Raw genomic sequence first — 22,617 nt, 5'->3', positions numbered from 1 at the left:
AATGGCTAAATTTAATGAGTCAATTAAGCCAGGCTATAGACATCACATACTAGTCTAGATGTGGTGGTGAAAATAGTTTGCAAATATGTTTAACATCACAATCAGCTGAGTTTACATAAGAGTGGGTACCTCCCATTCTGTAGGTGGGCCTCATTCAATCAACTGAAGGCTTTAAGAACAAAATCTGCAGTTTCTGGAGAGAAAGGAATTCAGCCTTAAAACTGTAACAGAAATCTTGCCTGAGTCTCCAACCTGCCCTATAGATCTCAGACTTGCCAGCACCCAGAATCACATGAGCATATTCCTTCAAATAAACCTATGAACATATATCCCATTGGTTTTATTTCTCTGGAGAACCCTGATGGACACACACAGATGCATGAGGTGCCTAGGCAAGAAGAGGAAAGCCACTGTGGCAGGTGTTCAGACAGTGGTGGGATATGGAGCCATAAGGGAAGCTGCCACAGTTATGAAGAGCCTTGTATGCTAAATTCAGGAATTGGGATTTTATCCTAAAAGTGAACAGGGGCAATTGAAGGACTTTAGGCAAGGACCACCAAGTCTATTAGAAAAACTCTCTGGGACCCTTCAAATAGAGGACGGATGGGTTGGGGCAGAGTTAGTGGCTACAGAAGAATGGCCTTGTGGACACTACATCCTTGTCAGTCTGGGCCCGAGGATTTAGCCCCTACTGTCACTAACTAGGTCTCTGTAGCCTCTTCACTGTGTTTTGCAGGGTGTGCTAGGTGAGGTATCTGAGAAAATCAGGTTGTGCTGGTCACCAGAATTTCAAGTCAACCACCCCTATAAAGGGCCTCAGTGAAAAACCCATGAACACAGATACTCTGCCCATCACCTGCTCCCAGACCCATCAGCATTGTAATTGTCACCACCCTGAGTGACACCCTTGGAAATTCATCACTATGTCACATTTGGCAGTTGAATCAACGGGGACCTTTTATTTATTTATGAGCTGAGCACTGGGGAGCAGGGAAGCTCCATCCCCAGATCTATAGGGCTGTTGATTTTGAGAGAGAGGCATATTTATTCAAAACCTTCCTCAGCTGCGTGAGACCTTTACATATTTGTAAGTAAATAGACGGGGATTATGCATGCTTCCTGTGCAGACCCCCATTCACTGGCTTCCCTAAAGGCTGTGGGAGCTCCACCAGGGAGAAGGTTCCAGCCAGTCAGAAGAGCAGCATTCATCACCAGGTGATCTGTTTACTGCCTTTCACCTGAAGGACTCTCAGCTGCACTGTAAAAGAATCTCTAATCTGACAGAAAAAAATGTGGCCACCTTCCTGCCTCTGCTCAGGAGACAAGTCCCTAGGAGGTAGCACCAGGGGTTGGGCAGGGAGGGAATTCAGTATCTACCCCTGAAACAGCATTGCAGAGGACCACCCAGGCCTGACTTGACCATCAACCCAGCTTCCTCACTGCTGCATGCTCCCAACTCAGAGGAGACCCCAAATCTAAAGTGTTTCTTCTTGATTCCCCAAAGCCTAACAGGATGTCTTTCTTCACTCTGGGGCTCTTAAAAGGGGTGGGGCCAAGTTAATGAGATTTGGGTGCCTGAAATACTATAAAGGATGCTTAAAATCAGATTCTGAAGCCTGAGAACATTCAAAGTGCTTTTGGCTTATGCTTTTCTTCACTTTATCTCTTTAGGGAGGGCTTTTATAGTTCTCTTAAGGATTAAGTAAACTAGTTAAAATCTGAACCATTTTTTCAGACAAATCAAAGCTGCTGGATAGTTTGAAAAAGTCTGCCTGACTGGTAGAGAAGGAGAAAGCATGACATGGTGACAGAGGTGCCCCCAAAGATTTGAGTGCCTGGTTTTACCACGGATGTTTACAGGCCCACCTCCATTAGCCCCTCTAATCACTAGGAAGAGAGGTGGGGAATCTAGAACACAAGGTGGGCTTTAAATAGGAGACATTTTTGCAGAGATCTAGGCTGTGGTTAACAATTTGAAGCTTTGCTCTTGTCCAGCAAACAGCAAAACCATGACTCATTAAAATGGAGTATAAGGTGGAGGTAGGCTGCCCAGAATCCTGTGTGACCCTGAGCAGACAGGAAAACAGCACTTAGGCCCAATATTTTTCAAAGAGAAGAGAAATGTAGGGCGGGATAGAGACCAGCAAACTCTGCCTTTTGCTCTTCAAAGTCCAAGATTTACAGCTCAAGTTTCAGTCCAAGCCTTACTAGTGGGAAAGGTATTGGCTGTCGGGTGTAGTTGTTCTGTTGTAATAACCTTTTCTCACTGTTAGTGTGAACTAAAAGCAGCACGAGTGATGCTGGTGATGCTTGACAAGTGTGATGCAGGCTTCTAGTGCTTGTCTTAGAGATGTCATTCTCTCCTCTGCTCTAACCTCCACTGCTCCACTATTGATCCTTTCCCCAGGCACAATCTCTGCTTGGACCATGAGCCCAGAGAATACAAAAGCATAACTGATGCATATATCTGCTCTGCCTGAGAAGAAGAGGGACCCCATACCCTTCCTCACTACTTGCACCTCTGCTCAATAAGCTACTTATGTGGCACTTAGTTGTAAGTATCTGTGGTCAGAGGCTATCACATAAATTTAAGTGTACAGATGTCACAGTCTGCATTTTCACAGGGCCATTTTAAAAGCGCAAAAATCTGCAAAAGCAAAATATTTTGAATATGGGTCACAAATAATGCAAATATTAACGCACTTTTTGTAAATATAATTAACTTGAGGACCCTCTATAAAGTGCATGTGAGACAAAGACATTTGAGGAGTTTTTTTCTCTTATTTTTTTGTAACAGAAAGAAATGCAAGCTAATTATCATGAGGTTTCCACACTGTGACATTCCCAGAGAATAGTTAACATTACTTAATGTTGCTTATGACCCCTACAAAGGCAAGGTCAAAAGAGTTGATTCAATAAGAAAAGAGTTTCAGAAAGAGTAAGTTGTCATTCCATTTTAGGATTGTTTCTCTACCTAAAAATAAGTAAGAGATGGTGTGATTTAGAGGACAAAGCACTCTGAGTGGAGGCACTTTCATCCTCACTAAACTGGATCCACTCGACTCCGGCCATTGGCTATAGTTTATTCATTCAATATTGAGGAAGTTGTGCCAGAATATCATTTGAAGAGCAGAGCATTAGGAAAAGAGATTTTTAAGAGGGTAAACTCTAAGGAATGAGCAGCAGTGGCTGGAGGAGACACCTGCATGAGGCCCATTTCTTGGAAGTTGTTGCTGAAAACTAGAAAGCTCTCACTTGATTTTAGTTGGTAGCAATGGGCATACTGTGAGCAGTGCCCCAGAGCAACAAGGGTTAGAAGTCTGAATATGGCTAGAGATGGCCAATACACAGAGAAGCTCTGGCCGGCAACAGCAGATGGGTCTTATCACCTGCTTGGTAATCACTGCTACTGCTATGAGTTGCACTGGGAGGATGGCTAAAATGCAAGCAAAAGGGACAACTTAGTGGCTGTTTCACTGAATATTTGATAAGCATCTGTGGCATCTTCTAAGGAGGATATTGAGATAAATAAGTTACTGCCCTACCCTTGAGTTGGCCCCAATCTACAAAGGAAGGCAGACACACATGTAAGCAATTATACAGAGAAAATAAAGTATGACAGTGTCTCCTGCATAGAACTTACGAGTGATGGAAAATCATCACTCTGTGTGGAAAGAGTTTGAAGATAGATGACACTGGTATGGGTTGATGAGTCAGACTTTTGATTTTGTGTAAAGGAGAGAAACACAAAATATTAGAGCTCTGCATTTATATACAATTTCTCTGTCAGTATCTGCAGTGGTTTGATACAAGGAATGGGTATTTGACAGAGGCAGGAATGGTAGGAGGCTATGGTTAATACCACAGACAAGGAAAAAGTAGTGGAAAGTATGGTGAGAGTCAAGAAGGGATAAATAGGTGGGTGCCAGAATCTTTAAGAAGAAAGGTAATTCTGCAAGAACTTGGCGAGTACTATAGCTGATCTTTAAGGAAAACTTTGATAACGTGTTTTCAGCATAGACTGGGGATATGCAAGGAGAGGTAACCAGTAGGAAACTGGATCAAGGGGATAAAACTCAGCAAGATGGCCTGTTTTGAAGATGAGGATTTTGGAGCCCTCAGTCTACAGGCATGGTTTGAAACTCTGGAAGATCAAACAACATGCCTTGCTCATGGCAAGTCCTAAAGCCCAGCAGTGGAACAGCAGCTCCAGGAGTTCAAGTCCCTGCTCTTCTTTCTCCCTGTAACATGCAAATTAAAACTCTGGGCCCCATGGGTAGACAGAACCATATTCCCCTCAAAGCTACCCACATCCTAGTCCCCAGAACCTGTGTTAGATTATGAGCAAAGGGTAATTAAGGTTGCTAATCAGCTGACCTTAAAATAGATTATCCTGAATTAGTTGGGTGAACCTAGTATAATCCCAAGGATCTTTATACGTGGAAGAAAGAAACAGATAAGGTCAGAACCAGAGAGATGTCACTGTAAAGACTTAGCCCAAACTCAGTGACTTTGAAGAGGCAGGAAGGGACCAGAAGCCAAGAAATGCAAGTGGCCTCTAGAAGCTAGAAAAGGGGAAAATAAGAAAAAATGTTCTCCCCTGGAGTCTCCAGAAGAAACTCAACCCCACCAACAACATAGCTCAGTGAGATCCAGTCAGGACTGCCAACCTCTAGAACTCTAACTCTTTCTCACCTTTTTTCCTTAGGCCTTCCTGCCTTTCCACACCTCTTTCTTTTCATTTTTTAAAAAATTTTATTTGGGTATAGTTGATTTACAATGTCATGTTAGTTTCAGGTGTACAGCAAAGTGAATCAGTTATACATATACACACATCCACAGCCAGACGTCCTGGAATGTGAAGTCAAGTGGGCCTTAGAAAGCATCACTATGAACAAAGCTAGTGGAGGTGATGGAATTCCAGTTGAGCTATTTCAAATCCTGAAAGATGATGCTGTGAAAGTGCTGCACTCAATATGCCAGCAAATTTGGAAAATGCAGCAGTGGCCACAGGACTGGAAAAGGTCAGTTTTCATTCCAATCCCAAAGAAAGGCAATGCCAAAGAGTGCTCGAACTACCGCACAATTGCACTCATCTCACGTACTAGTAAAGTAATGCTCAAAATTCTCCAAACCAGGCTTTAGCAATACATGAACCATGAAATTCCAGATGTTCAAGCTGGTTTTAGAAACAGCAGAGGAACCAGAGATCAAACTGCCAACATCTGCTGGATCATCGAAAAAGCAAGAGAGTTCCAGAAAAACAACTTATTTATGCTTTATTGACTATGCCAAAGCCTTTGACTGTGTGGATCACAATAAACTGTGGAAAATTCTGAAAGAGATGGGAATACCAGACCATCTGACCTGTCTCTTGAGAAACCTGTATGCAGGTCAGGAAGCAACAGTTAGAACTGGACATGGATCAACAGACTGGTTCCAAATAGGAAAAGGAGTACATCAAGGCTGTATATTGTCACCCTACTTATTTAACTTATATTCAGAGTACATCATGAGAAACGCTGGGCTGGAAGAAACACAAGCTGGAATCAAGATTGCCAGGAGAAATATCAATAACCTCAGATACGCACATGACACCACCCTTATGGCAGAAAGCAAAGAACTAAAGAGCCTCTTGATGAAAGTGAGAGAGGAGAGTGAAAAAGTTGGCTTAAAGCTCAACATTCAGAAAACTAAGATCATGGCATCTGGTCCCATCACTTCATGGGAAATAGATGGGGAAACAGTGGAAACAGTGTCAGACTTTATTTTGGAGGGTTCCAAAATCACTGCAGATGGTGACTGCAGCCATGAAATTAAAAGACAGTTACTCCTTGGAAGGAAGATTATGACCAACCTAGATAGCATATTTAAAAGCATAGACATTACTTTGCCAACAAAGGTCCATCTAGTCCAGGCTATGGTTTTTCCAGTAGTCATGTATAGATGTGAGAGTTGGACGGTGAAGAAAGCTGAGCGCTGAAGAATCGATCCTTTTGAACTGTGGTGTTGGAGAAGACTCTTGAGAGTCCCTTGGACTGTAAGAAGATCAAACCAGTCCATCCTAAAGGAGATCAGTCCTGGGTGTTCATTGGAAGGACTGATGTTGAAGCTGAAACTCCAATACTTTGGCCACCTCATGCAATGAGTTGACTCATTGGAAAAGACCCTAATGCTGGGAAGGACTAGGGGTAGGAGGAGAAGGGGACGATAGAGGATGAGATGGCTGGATGGCATCACTGACTCAATGGGCATGGGTTTGGGTAGACCCCGGGAGTTGCTGATGGACAGGGAGGCCTGGTGTGCTGCGGTTCATGGGGCCGCCAAAGTCGGACATGACTGAGTGACTGACTGACTCTTTCACATTCCCCCCACCATCAAGGCTGCTCTCTTTCCCTCCATCCCCTTCACCCCCACCTTCACTTCCAAGGCCCATCATAGACACCACCACCCACTGGACCCCTTCCTGAGCCTCAGGGGCTCTTCTACTTCTCCAGACCCCTCATGGATGCTGCACTCCCCTCATTTGGGACTTTGTGTGACTGGCTGCTAATGCAATTTGCTGGCCAGGATTCTTTGCCCAATTGCACCAGTTCAGAATGCCCTAAAGGATTTCCTTTGCTTCTTCGACCCTGATCCTCTCCCAATCTTCATCTGCTCAATCATCAACCCCTCATCCCCAACACACACACACACAAGGCAATGTATCTGCCAGGTCACACAGCATAAGACTAGCCACGCCGATGTAAGTTTGTTATACATTTGATTGAAACATATAAAAGAGAAGTGGTAGTGGTAGTGAGTTCAGTTCAGTCACTCAATTGTGTCTGACTTTTTGCGACCTCATGGACTGCAGCACCCCAGGCTTCCCTGTCCATTACTAACTCCCAGAGCTTGCTTAAACTTTCGCCCATCCCGTTGGTGATGCCATCCAAGCATCTAATCCTCTGTCGTCTCCTTCTCCTCCTGCCTTCAATCTTTCCCAGCATCAATATTTTTTCCAGTGATTCAGTTCTTCACATCGGGTGGCCAAAGTACTGGAGTTTCAGCTTCAGCATCAGTCCTTCCAATGACTATTCAGGCCTGATTTCCTTTAGGATGGACTGGTTGGATCTCCTTGCTGTCCAAGGGACTCTCAAGAGTCTTCTTCAACACCGTAGTTGAAAAGCATCAATTCTCCGGTGCTCAGCTTTCTTTATGTTCCAACTCTCACATCCATACATGACCACTGGGAAAACCTTAGGTTTGACTAGACAGTGGCATGCACTTAATCCCAAAACAAGGGGAAGGAGCTAGGGTTGCAGTATACATATTTCTGCGGTATGTGATAAAATTCTCCTGCTTCTAATGCCTGGACTCTTAAAGTAAGCTGCCGCTGCTCCTGCCCTACACAGAAATCTCTTTCAGGTTTTGCTGCAGAATGATCACATGAGCAGCAAACTCTAAAACTCATTCGGCACCACAGCCAGAGCAGTTAACACATGGGGCTCTCGAGTCTGCCCCTCTCTACTTCTCAGCCATGGTCCTGGTCCTTCCAGCTAAACTGCCTCTCAGTAATATGTGACATAAACTTTCAGGTCCCTGGTTCCCTGTTTAACAGCCAAACAAATAATGGTCTTAATTGCTCATAAAAGACCTAGAAGATTTTGGAAGGAAAAGCTAAGGAAACAGGAAGAGTCAAGCTACTCTGGCTTTCCCTGTCAGGAAAAAGAGCCACACTGGCTCATCACAGGCGACCCCTGATTCTTCCTTTATCTTTCTTACCTTTTCGTTTTGCTGGTTATAGCTGCAGGGGTGACAGAACAGAGAATACCACTTAGTGAGCTGTTATCGGCCTGAAACTGTCTTATTGCTTTGTGGAAAGAAATTGCAGGAGGAATTTTTAGATATTGATATCTGTTTGTCAGAGAAAGTACAGTCATTCATAGAGGGTTTCTGACAGGCCAGTTTTGCAGAGAGATTCATCCACCTGGAATCTTCACTTTCTTATTTTCAAACGTCTGGCTTTCACCTAGATTCACAAGAAGGGCCTGGAATTGACCATCTTCTCCTGTAGACCTGCCCTGCCCCAAATTTGGGGACACTATGGACATTGGTTCTAGGTCTGTGTAATCACTCATTCTCTCATATATCTCATTTGTAAATGGGAACTTGCCTGATTTTATTATTCTGCATTATTAAGCATCGTGTTTCCAGATGGTCCGCAGAGCAGGTCTGAGCTGGGAGTGTGTGTCATCGGGCCTCGGCTAATCTATCACTGGGGGCACATGTTCTGCAGGCGTCACTTTCAATAACTGGTCTGTGTTTTTCCAAATGGATTTACATTTTTATGTGCGACTGATGACTTCTCTGGAGACACATACTATGAACGTCTGGCTCACTATTATTACATGTACAAGTCATAAAGCTATGTAATAAGACTCATAAAAACATGCAAATAGTCCTTTTCCAGGGAGAAAAGGAACATGATCAGCCCTAAAATCAGAAGCTTTGCAAAGCTGATTGCTCTGCTGGGAAATGACAGGAAGGAAGATGAAACTTCCTCTGGGATGTCCATTCTTAAATAGTAGATAGATAGATAGGCAGATGGATAGATAGATAGATTACATTAGATAGATAGGCAGATAGACAGACAGACAAGACAGATAAAGCCCAATAACTCCAGAATTTTGCAAGGCTAGGAAGCCATCTTCAGCAGTCAGGAGAAAAGGGGGGAGGATCCTGTATTGTCCTGCTCCAGGCTGGAATGGCCCCTTGCCCCCCATCATGGAGCCCTCTGGGAACCCCACCATTCATACTCTCCACCTCAGGAATTCAATCTGGAGGCCCAGGTCTCCACTGACAATTCTTTCTTTCAGTCCTCCAGCCCACAGTGGCCCCGTTCCACTACAGCCTTCTGACTTATCACACTCAGCTCTTGATTTTATACTCAGCCTGTGTTCTTCTTGGGGAGGCCCCATGACTATTTCCTCAAACAGATTTCAAGCTCTTCAAGAACACACACTTCTTCCACACTGCTCCCCATCCCCCACCACCATCACACACCCTGCATCCTCCAGCGTTCATCCAAGAGTTGCTACCATCAGCAGACAGTAAGAGTGGCATGCTTTAGGTGTTCAGAGGATGTTCACAACGGAGTCTCTGCAGCACTTCATGCCACCTTCATCCATTCTTCACACTGTAGATACGGTGAATTTTTAAATGCAAATCTGATCACATCACCCCCAAGTCTAATAGCTTCGCCTGACAAAGCTCTCCTAAGTCCTGCTGAGCCTAGCTCCTGCTCCTCCCAGCTCACTTTTTAGATCTCTCTGTCGCAGCTCTCCCCGCTCCAAGCACAGAGCTGTTTCACTTCCCCACACACCAGGATTCCTCCTGCTTCAGACAAGTTAGTCAAGCTATTCCTTCTGTCCCTCTTCTTTGAATAGTTAGCATCTATCAAGTGATCTACCCATCATTCCATTCTCAATTATCAAATACTCCTTCTCTCTGGAGTTCTTCCCTGATCCTCTAAATCACTTTAAACTCTTCTATTCTGCATTTACAGAGCACCTGCTCTTTCTCCTTTGTAGTCTTTTTCACAGTTATTATTAATTTATATAGCTATTCAAGTAATCTCTATTGGCCTTTGGAAACCGTCCCATAATGACAGGGAGTCTAGCTCATTTAGCACAGGAGCCTAGAGCTTAGTATAGATTCTGAAATGCAATAAGATCTCTATGAACATTTTGAAAGTAAGAAAGAGAAAGGAGAAAGGACAGAAAGGGAAAGAGAGAAAGGAAGAAAGAAAACATGGGATACATTTGAAGGAAGGAAGGAAGAAATGGAGGGAGGGAGGGAAAAAGAAACACAGTATGTGATACATTTTAATTTGTCCCTTCATCTCTCCTCATCTGGCCCAGGCATCTTGAATCTTTTGTAAAATGTTGGCCATACCTACTTCAAAACAACATCACACCTGTACCACCAGGCCCCACAATCACCCCAAGGATGTCCAGATCACTCTCGGCATCTGATCCTTGTATATGCCTCAACCTCGTAACTGAGCAACAACAAGGAAGCTGGAAGAGCCTAAGACAGTGGAGCAGTGCATGGGGCTGAGACACTGCTGAGAGCTGGTCTTGAAATTCCTGCTCCCTTGGCGGTGCTATTCCCACACTTCCCCTGACTTCCTGCTCTCCCTCTGACCTCTCCAGCCTCCTTCATAGGCTCAGTGACTTCGGTCACCTTGTATATGGTAATGATCTATTCTTGAAGCTCTGTTTTCTCATTTTGCCCTCAGACCTACATGCACAGCTACCTCCTGCACAATGGTTCTCCCACAGATATCTCGGTTCATGTAGAAATTTTCATTTTCCACTCTCAAACAAGATAGACCAAAACCCTTCTCCTCCCCCTGGGCTTGCCATCTCAGGGAATGAAACCACTATGGGTTCTTTGTGATTCAAGCCAGACAATCCTGTGTCATCTTTGACCACGTCTCAATCCTTGCCACCAGTTCACCACCGAGTCCTGCTGATACACCTCCTAAGTGTCTCTCAAATCTGCCCCATCCCTGCCAGGCCCACTGCCATGATTCAGCTCCGCAGCAGCATCTTTCACCTGGACAACTGCCACAGCTTCCTATCTAGTCACCTGCCCTCGTGTAATTAAGTACCAACCAATTTCCACATTGCAGCCAGAGTGATATTCCTAAAATTAAAATCAGATCATGCCACTTCCCAGTCCAACCCATCACTGACTCTCCATGACTCTCCATATTAAACCCAATAGCACAACACGGCTTTCTCATTCCCCTTCACCCCATCAGATTCTGCAGTCCCGCACCCCAAACCACTTGCTTTCTCAGTATGACTTTTGTCCTCTCTTAATTTTCCATACATTCCTCCCTTGGCCTGTTCATTCCTACTTGATCTTCAGATGTGAACACAGATAATCACTTTTTCTGCAACGATTTCCTGATTCTGCCTGGATTAGGGCAGTCATTCCTCCTCTGTGTTCTCAGAGGAACCAGCCACCTGCATTACCACCATGTCTACTCTGGGAGTTCCTACTGTTATGATTTCTGCTTGTGATCCTGTGCCCTCATACCCTCCCCTTTTTGCTACTAATTATTGAGTCCATGTTGTTTTGGGACACCAAAGGCAAAAAAACTCTTTGCTCAAAAATCTACAACCTTAAATTCATCAAGATAAAGAAGCCAAGTGGAACTGACGATAGGTAAAAGGGCAAATTAAAATGTCATCTGTGCATTAATGCCTATTTAGATGTAGAAAATACAGGTATGGACTTGATCTCACATGGACAGAGGGGCAAATGATAAAACGTGGTAAGACTTTGAAATAGAGATAGATGTTAAGAGCAATGCTCAAGGCACATTATATGATCCTTGTGCTACTAGACTGTGGCCAGAGACTATGTCTGCTTGTTCACCACTGCAATCCAGTGAAACAGTTCTTGAAAGAATGGGCTACAGTTGTGAAAGTCACTCAGTCATGTCCGACTTTGCAACCCCATGGACTATGCAGACCATGGAATTCTCTAGGCCAGAATACTGGAGTGGGTAGCCTTTCCTTTCTCCAGGGGATCTTCCCAACCCAGAGATTGACCCCAGGTCTGCTGCATTACAGGCAGATTCTCTACTAGCTAAGCCACAAGGGAAGCCCAAGAATACTGGAGTGGGTAGCCTATCCCTTCTCCAGGGGATCTTCCCACCCTAGGAATCGAAGCAGGGTCTCCTGCATCACAGGTGGATTCTTTACCAACTAAGCTATCAGGGGAGCCCAAAGCCACATATAATTGGCAAAAATCAAATTGTAAAATCCACTGAGTTTGAAATATCTTTTTTTTCCTTAATACCTCATGGATTACGTTTATCTTTGAAACAAGCAATTTCTGGATAAAGGATAAACAGACATAACTAAGGGATCTCTTGTAGGTCCACCACATGTCTGGGTTGAGCCCTAGGGGAGTTTAGACCCGAATAAGGAAGGGCTGCAACCCAGCAGATGAGCACCAAACTGGAAGTCGGATAGCTCCTCCCTGCAGGACCTTCACAAGCCTCATTTCCTTTCTGCAACTTGGTTTCCTTTCCTGTAAATCTGGGATAGTCATACTTACCTTGTGAGGTTGACATGAAAGGTAAAGAAAATAACATTTTTGAAATAGCCTTTCTCATAACAGATGCTCATAAATATTAGTTTTATTATTTATTTTTATAAAATATGACTCCTTTCCTTAGCTAGCTCAGCAGTTGGCAGGAGAGATAAGCACATTCCTACATAAGCCAAAGCATAATGGGGGTGGGATCCAAGCCTCCCTGAAAGAGGAGTAGATGCTTTCACTGAAGGGGCTATCCCGAGACTAGGAAACCATGTGCAGAACTGCAGTGGGTCCTGACCACCTGCCAGGTTCTCCTTTGCTCCTGTCCATCCCAGACTGGGTGGATGAGCTGCTCTCTGTCGGTGCTTCCTACCTGTTAGGCTGGAAGTGTAATATAAGCCATAGGAAACCAGCGAAGACTTTCTAATATCTCTAGCTGTATTATATTAGTGAGTGTCCCTTGGAAATATGATTTTACCTATAGCAATATGGCCACTAAGATGTGAAATTATTAAATAAAATTTGGTCCCCTGACTCTTCAGGCGATTTCTTTTGAAAAGTTTATTTCCTTGGCAATCTATTTTCTCCTCCTACGTCCTTCCCTGACACACTTCCCGCTCAGCATCCCCTCCCAGGTCAGAGGCCTAGCCTTTAGAGGGCTAGGAAGCAGCGCCTCACTCCAGACAACATCTGCCTTATTTTCCATGTGAGTACGGCAGAAGGAACAGCTGGTGCAAAGGCCACAGCCTCACTCCAGCAGGACCAGCACTCCGTAAGCCCTCGCCCTCTCTGATCCTTTAAGATGATATGTGCATTCCTTCCTGGCCTCCACCTATGCAAGTCCATACCTTATCTTTGCCTAGACGACTTCTGTTCATCTTTTAAGACAGAATGTGTCCCCTGTTCTGAGAAACTGAGCAGTGTTATTCATTTTGGCCAGTCTTCACCAGCCTCTGGGTACAAACTAGTATTAATCACAGTATTATCTAATATTTGGTTTCCTCATACTACCATCTCCATGATGTAGAAAACTGGTCTCCTGACAAACTCTCCCACCAAGACTTCCTGGATGTCCCCAGGCAATGTCTCACAGTGCTTTACATACGTTCCTGGATAAGTTTGCCTGCTACCCCCAACCCCCATGGGAATTCCATCTCCGTATCTATTTTAGGCCATGATTCCATCAAGCTCTGCTTCTTTTCCCCTGAAAACCAAGGTCTCCCCAGGGCCTGTCTCACGTCTGTGGACCCGTGGCCTCTATCCTGCCCTAGAGATACTCTGATATTACCAGGAATTGTTCACTCCTCCCCTCCCCCACACATCCCCACCGTTCTATTTGAACAAGGTTTCCAAAGTGTATTCACAGGATCAGAGCTCTGCAAAACACCGAATGTTCTCTATAGATTTTTTTCTTAATGCTGGGTTCCATAATTAAATAAATCGAGGGATTCTAAATTGCTGTTTTTTCAATGTATGGTCCTCTTATAGCAGCAGTATCAGTATTACTTGATAGCTTTTTAAAAATGCATAAACTCAACCCCAACCCAGACCCAAATTTTAACAAAATCCCCCAGTGAATAATACACACATTAAAGTCTGAGAACTATTGCTCTAAATTAAACAAAATTAAGCATATTTCTAACAAAAATTCCTCAGAGCCTTTAATGTGCTTATGTGTATCATAAACTAAAGAGTCACATAAAGTGTGTACGCATAGTGTTTTGCAGTACACATTTTGAAAAATCATGTATTGGAACTTCACTCTGCCCAAATGTACTCTAGTCTGGGACTAATTGTGAGTCTCGGTCTTCTCTTTTACCCTGTTGGTTATATCCTGTTACTAGTGTGCTGACAAACGTTTAATAAACATTTCTCCACAGACAAAATTTTTTGTTTGCCAATCTCCATGGTGTAAACACTCTCACCATGGCCAGTTTTAAGCTACCATTCAGCTTGAGGTATGTAGTCAGTTCTGCTGACCTAGTAAGAGTTGGCTGGAGAACTCTACTGTTTAGGGAAATACTTGAGCTGTATTTTCTGCATCTCAGTGATCCACGCACGCTTCAGGTGAGCATTCACAGTCCAACTGTTACTTCTGTCCTCTACTTATCCTTTAGTGATGGACACCAGACTATACTCAGAATTCTCCTTCCTACCATGACTAAGGTTTCATTAGTAGGACCAACCTCATCGTGCATTTCCTTCTCTCAGAATGAGCCTCGCCTCTCTTTATCATCCTTCTCTCAGCCTCTCTCGTGAGGTTCCTAACTCTTCTAACAGACAGATTTCGGTAGTACCAACCTCACCAACTTGACAGAAAGTGAAGTCGCTCAGAAATGTCTGACTCTTTGCGACCCCATGGACGGTAGCCTACCAGGCTCCTTCGTCCATGGGATTTTCCAGGCAAGTGTACTGGAGTGGGTTGCCGTTTCCTTCTCCAGGGGATCTTCCTAACACAGGGATCGAACCCAGGTCTCCTGCCTTGTAGGCAGACTCTTTACCATCTGAGCCACCAGGGTGTGGACTGAAAATCTGACTCAGGCTGAGAATTGGATCTATTAAAGAAAACAGAGGTGGTGCTTCCTCACTCCTGGTTACCTGAAGAATGACTCAAGACTTTTTCCTAGCAGGTTGTGCTGGGGTCAAGCACAGCCATGGGACACACATGGTAAAAATAGATAAATCTGTTTCCTTTCTCATCACTTCCAGTTTGGAAAAGATTTCTGATTCTGGCCTGCTTGATGCTTTTTTTTTTCTGAAACATTTAGCATCTCCCTCTCTGTGGATGTCATAAGTTGTCTTCACTGCAAAGTTTGCATATAAAGCACTGTTCCAGGAGAGAGAACCAAGCAGATGGAGGAAAATTAAACAGGGAAAACCTTTGAAGGACTGGGATAGCTCCTAGGAGGCAAATGCTCTGTTTCCCAGCAGGGCTTCTTAAACTCAGTAAAGCTAGAGTGTTCCAAGGATCTGAGATCAAGCACAGAGTCTAGGGAATCCTGGCCTATCTAGGAGGGCCATAGAAAAGTCAGTTTCCTGCAGTGAGAGCACTGGATCTCAGCAGCTACCTCAACACCAGGACTCCTGGGTCACCTTCTGCATCTCCCAGAGGGCTCAGGCTTATAGATGGAGCACAGAGGTAGGCCTGAGTCTCTCTGCCTACAATTTACACGTGAAGAACTTAGACCAGAGCCAGAAAATGATTAGATGGAGAGGGGATAGGCATTCCTGGCCATAATATTGTGTCATTAAAGAGGAAGGGAAATGGTTTACCCTCCATCCTCTGAGCTTGGTTTATCTTCCACCCTCTAAGCCACACCCTCTCAACTTTGTGGGCCATAAGGAGTCTGCTCCTAACACTGTTACAGCTGTCATTCGACACATACTTGCTGAGCACCTACGATGGGCCAGATACTCTGAGTTACACTGAGATAAGTAAGAGTCAGTCTCATCTCACAGAGAGCTGAGTGGGCATGGCCAGGTTCACACACTAAGCCAGAGAGTGGGGATAAAAATATAGATTTCTGGATTCCCAGCCAACGGTTCTTCCTTCACAGATTGCTCTTGGGAGCTGCCCTTTGTATAACTGGTAATGTTTCTCAGTTCTCTTTGCATGTATCATTTTAGGTCTTCCATAGCCTCTCTTGTAACCCAAAGAGCTGTGAATCAACTAACTAAATTTACTTGCTGCTTCTAAACATTTTTGGAACCAATACTGGAATTATATTACCACCTTCTTTTTCACAAGAAGGGAAACCCTCATTCATTCATTCAGCAAATACATATTAAGTACCTACCATGTGTCCCAATTATCCTAGGTGCTTGAAAACAGTAGTGGGGAAGGAAAACAACTCTCTGCTTCTTGATGTTTACACTGTAGGAAGTATAGATAGAAACAAACAACACACTTAATTTGGGGATGGGAGGGAGGCTCTAGAAGAAGGATATATATGTATACATATAGCTGATTCACATTGTTGTACAGCAGAAACTAACACAATGTTGTAAAACAATTATACTCCAATTTTAAAAAGCAATGGTGTATAAATGTATCTATATAAAAATGCTCACAATAAAGGTAGGTTGTATTTAATGTCAGAAGGAGGTGAGCACCATGTTTCACTTTTGTCACCTGCCCATCCCATCCAGCAATCTGCTTTCAAAGGAACTTTTGTAAAATGTAAATCTCACCATGCTACTCCTCTGAGTAAATCCCTTCGGTTGTCCCCACCATGTTCAGGATAAAGGCCATGACTCTGGCTCCTTTTTAATCCTCCAGCTGGGCCCCTTTCACAGGTCCCTTTTTCCATCAAGCCTTCAGGCATGCTATGCTCATGACATATCGGGCTGCTTTCATGTTTCAAATGGTCGAGATGAAGAATGGGTCACCCACTCCTCTGGGTCTGCCTCATGTACTTTCCCTCATAGATCCTTTGTAATACTTGTAGAATGGTACCATTCTGACTCAACTCTTACTTCTGTATTAGCCCCTAAAAGGCATGGATGATACTTTGTTTATCTTTATATACCTATGATCTGTACATAGAACATGTCCAACATAGATTTCTTGATTGGTAGAACTAACAAATGAATAAGACTAATTGGATAGTCTGTGATTCTAGGCACACATATGGAAAGTCTTTAATTCTTGGCCAAGGAGGACTAGCAGGCATCTCATTTCTTAGGCTCTGTGCATTATTCAACTCTAAACATGGCCTGCAGGCCAAATCTGATCTAACACCTGTTTTTGTAAGTTAAATTTGATTATAACACAGATCCTTTTATTTACCCTACCATTACCACAGTGGTGAAATTGCCACAGAGGTCATGTGGCCTGTGAATCAGAAATATTTACTATCTGAATCTTTATGTACAAAGTTTGTAGACTTCAAATCCAGGCTATGCCAAACAGAGTTTGTTTGATCAAATTTCTAAAATGGACACAACTAGCATAATTTCTCCTCAGGTTAGTCCAGAAACAAGTACAAAGCAGGCCAATAATTATTGGTTTTTGGGCAAATAAATCACAGCAGAGGCTGAAAGAGATCCATTAAAAGATCTGGTGCATCATGCTCCTCGTGTCTTGAGAAGGCAATTTTTTCCCTTCTGTCAGAATTTATATGACTTTATTTAACATCAGAATTTGATGCCTTAAAGAATATTCTTTAAGGGAATTGTAGCAATGGGCATAAAAAAAATACCCTGAACATTCTTCATTGCAGCCAACATGTATTTATTGAGCACCTACTACTTTACAATCATCAGTATAATGCTAATATTTCCTATACTAAGCTCAAAACTTTACACTCTTACAAGTCCAGTTAGCTGAGAAGAAGACCCTGAGAGGGAAGTGAGCATACAGGAAATGTATGAGGCTGTGCTCTTAGGACCTATATCAGTGGGGGAAGGAAAAGGAACAGATCTGAAGAAAGAGAAAAGCTGGACAGCAATGCAATCACAAAAGAAGTCTCAGCTGGCTCCAGTGGGAAATCCGAAGCCTTGAGGTTCTTTCAGAGAGTCTTGGTGGGGCATGCAATCCTATGTCTACTACAGATTCATTTCATATAAGTTCCAAGACTCTTCCAGGCTTCTTGGGGGCCTTTTTTCTTGGAGTAAACACATAAAAAGAGTTAACAGTGGGACAAATGAGAGCCTCTGTGGCTTCAGCTGGTCTCCAGGTGCTACTAATCACACCCCTCCTTTACTGGACATCCTAGATGCCCCGTACCCTCAGTCAGCACCTCTGCTATCTAGGTGGCATGACCTAGACCCTCCTCCCTAAGGAGTCGGAGCTTCAGGTCACCATGCCCTTCTTAGGACATGGCTGCTATACGGGGTTTGTACACATATATACATTTACTATTAAAATTAGGCAAAGGGGTGCCAAGAAGATCCAAATGCAAAACACATTTTCCCTGTCCCTTCCATGTAGCAAGCCCTGCCTCCCCCTGATTCATTAAGTTCAAGAGTCTCTGTTGTTGTTCAGTCGCTCAGTCACGTCCAACTCTTTGCAATCCCATGGACTGCAGCACACCAGGCTTCCCTGTTCTTCACCATCTCCCAGAGCTTGCTCAAACTCATGTTCATTGAGTCAGTGATTCCATCCAACCATCTCATCCTCTGCCACCCCCTTCTCCCCTGGTCCCCCATCTTTCCAGCATCGGGGTCTTTTCAAATGAGTTGGCTGTTCACATCAGGTGGCCAAAGTATTGTAGCTTCAGCTTCAGCGTCAGTCCTTCCAATGAATAATCAAGGTTGATTTCCTTTAGGATTGACTGGTTTGATCTCCTTGCAGTCAAGGGACTCTCAAGAGTCTTCTCCAGCACCACAATTTGAAAGCATCAATTCTTCAGTGTTCAGCCTTCTTTATGGTCCAACTCTCACATCTGCACATGACTACTGAAAAACCCATAGCTTTGACTATAAGAACCTCTGATGGTAATTCCTTTCCTAATCTCCTGGCACAAAGAGCAAAATGTGCCTGGGGAGCAGCTAATGTTCAATGTTCAATAAAATTCTTACTAGGTACCTCAATGCAAGCTCATCTCCTTTCAGAATCAGAACTTCTAAACCTACAGAGCCCAGAGTTGTGGTAATAAGAAGCTCTAATTCCCCCAAATAGCTTTGTGGAACTGATGGGAGGTGGGTCTTTCCTTCTCTTCCCTCCTGGAGACACATGTATTTTACCTACTAGAGAAACAACATTCATTTGCCGTTCTGACATTATGAGAGTTTTACCCATGCTCTTTCTGAATGTTAAGTACCATGACCTGGCCTGTATGATTTGGGGATCTTATCATCCCATTGTCATCAGTGAACCTAATTCTCTAAATTTTCCAACTCTCAGAAATCATCTTCAGAGACAGCTAACACTGAGTTCTGGGAGATGCTGGTGCCCTTCTTTCTAGTACATCTCTTATTGCTTTGAGAAATGGAGCATCCTCTGGGTCCTCCCAGTAAATATAACCAGCTGGTGCGTTTTTCAGCCTTACATGGTACATCGTATCCTAGCATGCTCATTTCTCTGAGACTTTTGATCCACCATCTGCCATACCACTTCTAGCATCCTTACCTTACTTGATTTAAGCCATCACTTCCTCCATGCTTCTAAGAGCCACACTAAGGGCCAACACATTAGCACCATCTCCTGGGGGTTTTGCCAGTTTTTTAAATCCTGTGTGTCTATACCAATATGTTCTCCCTCATCCAATTCCATCCTCCTACTTTCAGCACCTTCAGAATCCACTGCCTAACATATGAATATTACTTTCTGGTTCCTATGGGTGTATATTCATCTTAGATTTGGTTATAATCTTCATAGTCCCTCTGAACTTCTGGACACTTTTTCCAGACTTGAGGAAACATTAGATGAAGTCTGCCTCCAAGTGGGGGGTCAGCAACCTTTGGGAGAGAGAGACCTTTGCAGCCAAGGGTAATGCTGGAAACAGCTAACAGCTGGGGGCCGTCAAATAACAGAACTCCTAACCATGGGAAGAATAAGCTCTTTAATAGCAAAGGGGGCTAGTTCTGAGTGACACAAACCAGTATCCACTGTGAGCACTTTCCCAACACTCTCTTATATGCCTGATGAAGGTAAGACCTGCCTCCAGGAGGTTAATTCCTGGCATCAAGAGCTCTAACAGGTAGAAAACTTATAAAACTTCTCTAAGGGGAAATTTTGCATCAGAGTACTATGACAAAAAGAGACTTTCAGCTCCATTCTTGTGTCAAGATGAAGAAGCTATGCTTGGAGGTCAGCTGACTTGCCCAAATCTCATAGATGGTTTGTGATTGAGACTAGCCTCTGGATTGATCCTTGACCCTGCTTCAGAGATCTCCACCCAGAAGCTCTGATCTTCAGTTTGTCCTTCTAGAACCCCCAAGCAATTTCAGAAGTGATATATAAACCTTGAGATGAAGACTCCAAGGCTCCCAAATCTCCATCCAGTAAACTACTTAACCCAGAGTGAGGAGGGATTAAATCACCCATCAGCATGCTTCTCACCAATGGCACAAGGACTGCATGTAAGTCTGACAGCCCAACCAAGTGTGTCAAAGCCCATCCCTGGTATGCAAAGTGCTGGCTGATTGTCCTGCAGTGGGGAAGCTTTCCAGTAAAAGCAGGAAGGAACTTCACCCTATCCAATCTCCTCATTTGACAGGGGCAAATAACTTGTCCTAAATCACACTGAGAGCTGAGGACAAAATAAGGACTGGGACTTTCCTCCAGGAATTAACCATAATTACTGGAGGAGTACATTTAACTTCTATAATGAGGTAGAGGTAGTAGGAACCAAAGAAACCAAAGAGTAAAGATAACATACTAAAGCACAGCTGCGGACAGAACCTAAACCTGTTTCCTGCCAGCTAAGAGCCCCCTGCTAATGGTGTCCTACAAGATGGAAGGAGGAAGAGAACAGAGTATATTCACTGTTTTCCACTGACCCTATTCCAAGGGTGTGTGTGTCCACGTGTATGTGTGTGTGTCCACCAACAGCCTGGCTCCCACCAGCCATTCTCGACAAAGTCCAGACTTCTTCACTCCTTGTTTCCCAAAGACAGAAGGTTCAGGGTGACCCTGGGTACTTAATCCAAATTCTAAAGTATAATAATCCAAACTTTATCATTACTATACTTTAGAAACAAAAGTATGACATGCTTGTAGGAAGCCTCAGTACACAAATGGAGCTTAATCAGGGGTGGGTCCCCAGAATGGAGGAAGGTCTGAAACCAAAATTTTGATGAGAAACTTTGGGAAGTGAAGACCTGGGTCTGGGCCAGGTCAAGGGAGCTGGTTTCAATTCTCTGAAGAGTAGCCGTGGAAATCAGTCTCCAAAGAACCAGAGTTGGAGTTACAGGGAGGTAACTCTCAGCTCTTCCTAGCATGTAGTGTCCTGATACTGAGAGCTGTTTGGCAATGCTAAACAGTGTCCTTAGAAGTAAGTAGTGAGTTTGTCAGCAAACCACATGTCAATAACACTATCAGTGTTCAGGAGGTGGAGGCTAAAAGTGCTGCCAACAAGAGATTCCTCAAGGCTGGCAGCTTGGTGGAGAAGCAGAGGGCAGACAGGTGGCCCCTGTAAATAATACAAGATTATTTAGACTCCAGCTATTATCAACAGAATATTCTCCTCTCTCTCTCTGACCTGTGACTGGCATCCACCTGGGTAGCAATGAGCTGACACTCCATCATCTGTGCCCCTGCTAATAAACCCCAGGAATTACTACTCTGGCTCCATCACAATGTTGTGGTGGTCCCCTTGCCTCCATACAACCCAGAAAGTGCCCCTCCCAAGTCACCAACATTTCTCTGATTTTGGATGTGTTCATTTGTCAATTTAACATGAGCTTAAATGACCACTGTGTTCCCTCTTCTCTCTCACAATATACTGTGACTTGAGCAAAACAAAACAGAGGATTCAGATGTCATATTTCAAGAGAATGATGTGTCTAGGCTTCTGCTGACAGTGCCTCATTTTAAGCCCTAGATGTTTATGAACAAAAGAGCTGATCACTTGGGGATATTCCAGAACCTAATGCCCCACTGTTAGGCAGTCTTAATAAAAGAGTAGATCTATAACCAGGAACCCAAGCCCCTCTTACTTCCACTTGTAACTTACTAGGAAACTACCTTAGGGAAAAAAGTCACTTTCTAAACATTTAAATAATTCAAATGAAAAACTCATTAATTAAAGAACTGGGGAAAGATATGTTGCTGGCAGTTTGAAATCTGGGTTTATGAGGGAGGATAAAGAGAAGTGACCTAAATCAGAGTTTGGCAGCTAACTAAATCCCCAGTGCTTACAGACATCTCAATCCCACAGTCAGAGCCTCAGTGTGGAGAGTTGACCTAAGCTATTCTGTGGAATTGCTGCCTCAGCATCCATTTTGTTTGGCCAAGTGGGCTGCAGGGACCTTAAACTGATACCAGACCCCACATGCAAGCACATGCCCTAGATACCCTAGATAGCAGAGTCATAAGCAAATGTTATGTTCCCAGTAGGATTTCCCCAGCAACCCTTGTGATCCACAGTCCCCCTGCCTTTTAGCACCTGGCCCTGTTTGCCTTATGTACCCCTGTGGGCCTCACTAAAACCTCACCCTGTGGTTTGAATTGACTGACACAGCCCTAGCTCAGGAGTCCCAAAGCATTCACCCACAGGACATAAAAAAGGTATGTGCCCTGGGTCCTGCTTCTCTGCCTGACAGCGCTTAGCCTTGACCTCCCCACATGACCCCTCGAGGGGGCCACTATGTATGTACTACATAGTCCCTCCAGGAACTGTAAGCAATAAACTCCTCTACTTCATTTTTTCTTGTGGTCTGTTGTTAAATTGTGGCTCAGCCTCCAGTTCTTTGTGCTCTACTTAACAGATGTTAATTTACCAGTGTCATAACCCTTGGGCCAGGAGCTGGAAGTGGATGCTGCTAGAACCCAGACAACCACAGCTCAGGGTTCCTGGGCCCAGAAGACAAGAAGTACCTGCCACCCAGCCCCACACTCAGTCTCAGTCT

At 44.0% G+C, this 22,617-nt stretch overlaps 1 protein-coding gene across 1 annotated transcript in view; it reads right to left on the bottom strand.

Moving 5' to 3' along the window:
* LOC145546554 (uncharacterized) overlaps positions 1–22,617 on the bottom strand; it is a 590,051-nt gene that overhangs the window by 324,605 nt on the left and 242,829 nt on the right. The window contains exon 4 of the mRNA XM_081593669.1: positions 15,900–15,976. Coding sequence (XP_081449795.1) covers positions 15,900–15,976 — 77 coding nt within the window. The remainder of the gene's footprint in view (positions 1–15,899; positions 15,977–22,617) is intronic.

This window comes from Giraffa tippelskirchi, chromosome 4, assembly GCF_054371585.1.
Source record: "Giraffa tippelskirchi isolate mGirTip1 chromosome 4, T2T-mGirTip1v1.2.pri, whole genome shotgun sequence".
Lineage (NCBI taxonomy): Eukaryota > Metazoa > Chordata > Mammalia > Artiodactyla > Giraffidae > Giraffa > Giraffa tippelskirchi.
This window is presented reverse-complemented; position numbering and strand designations above follow the sequence as displayed.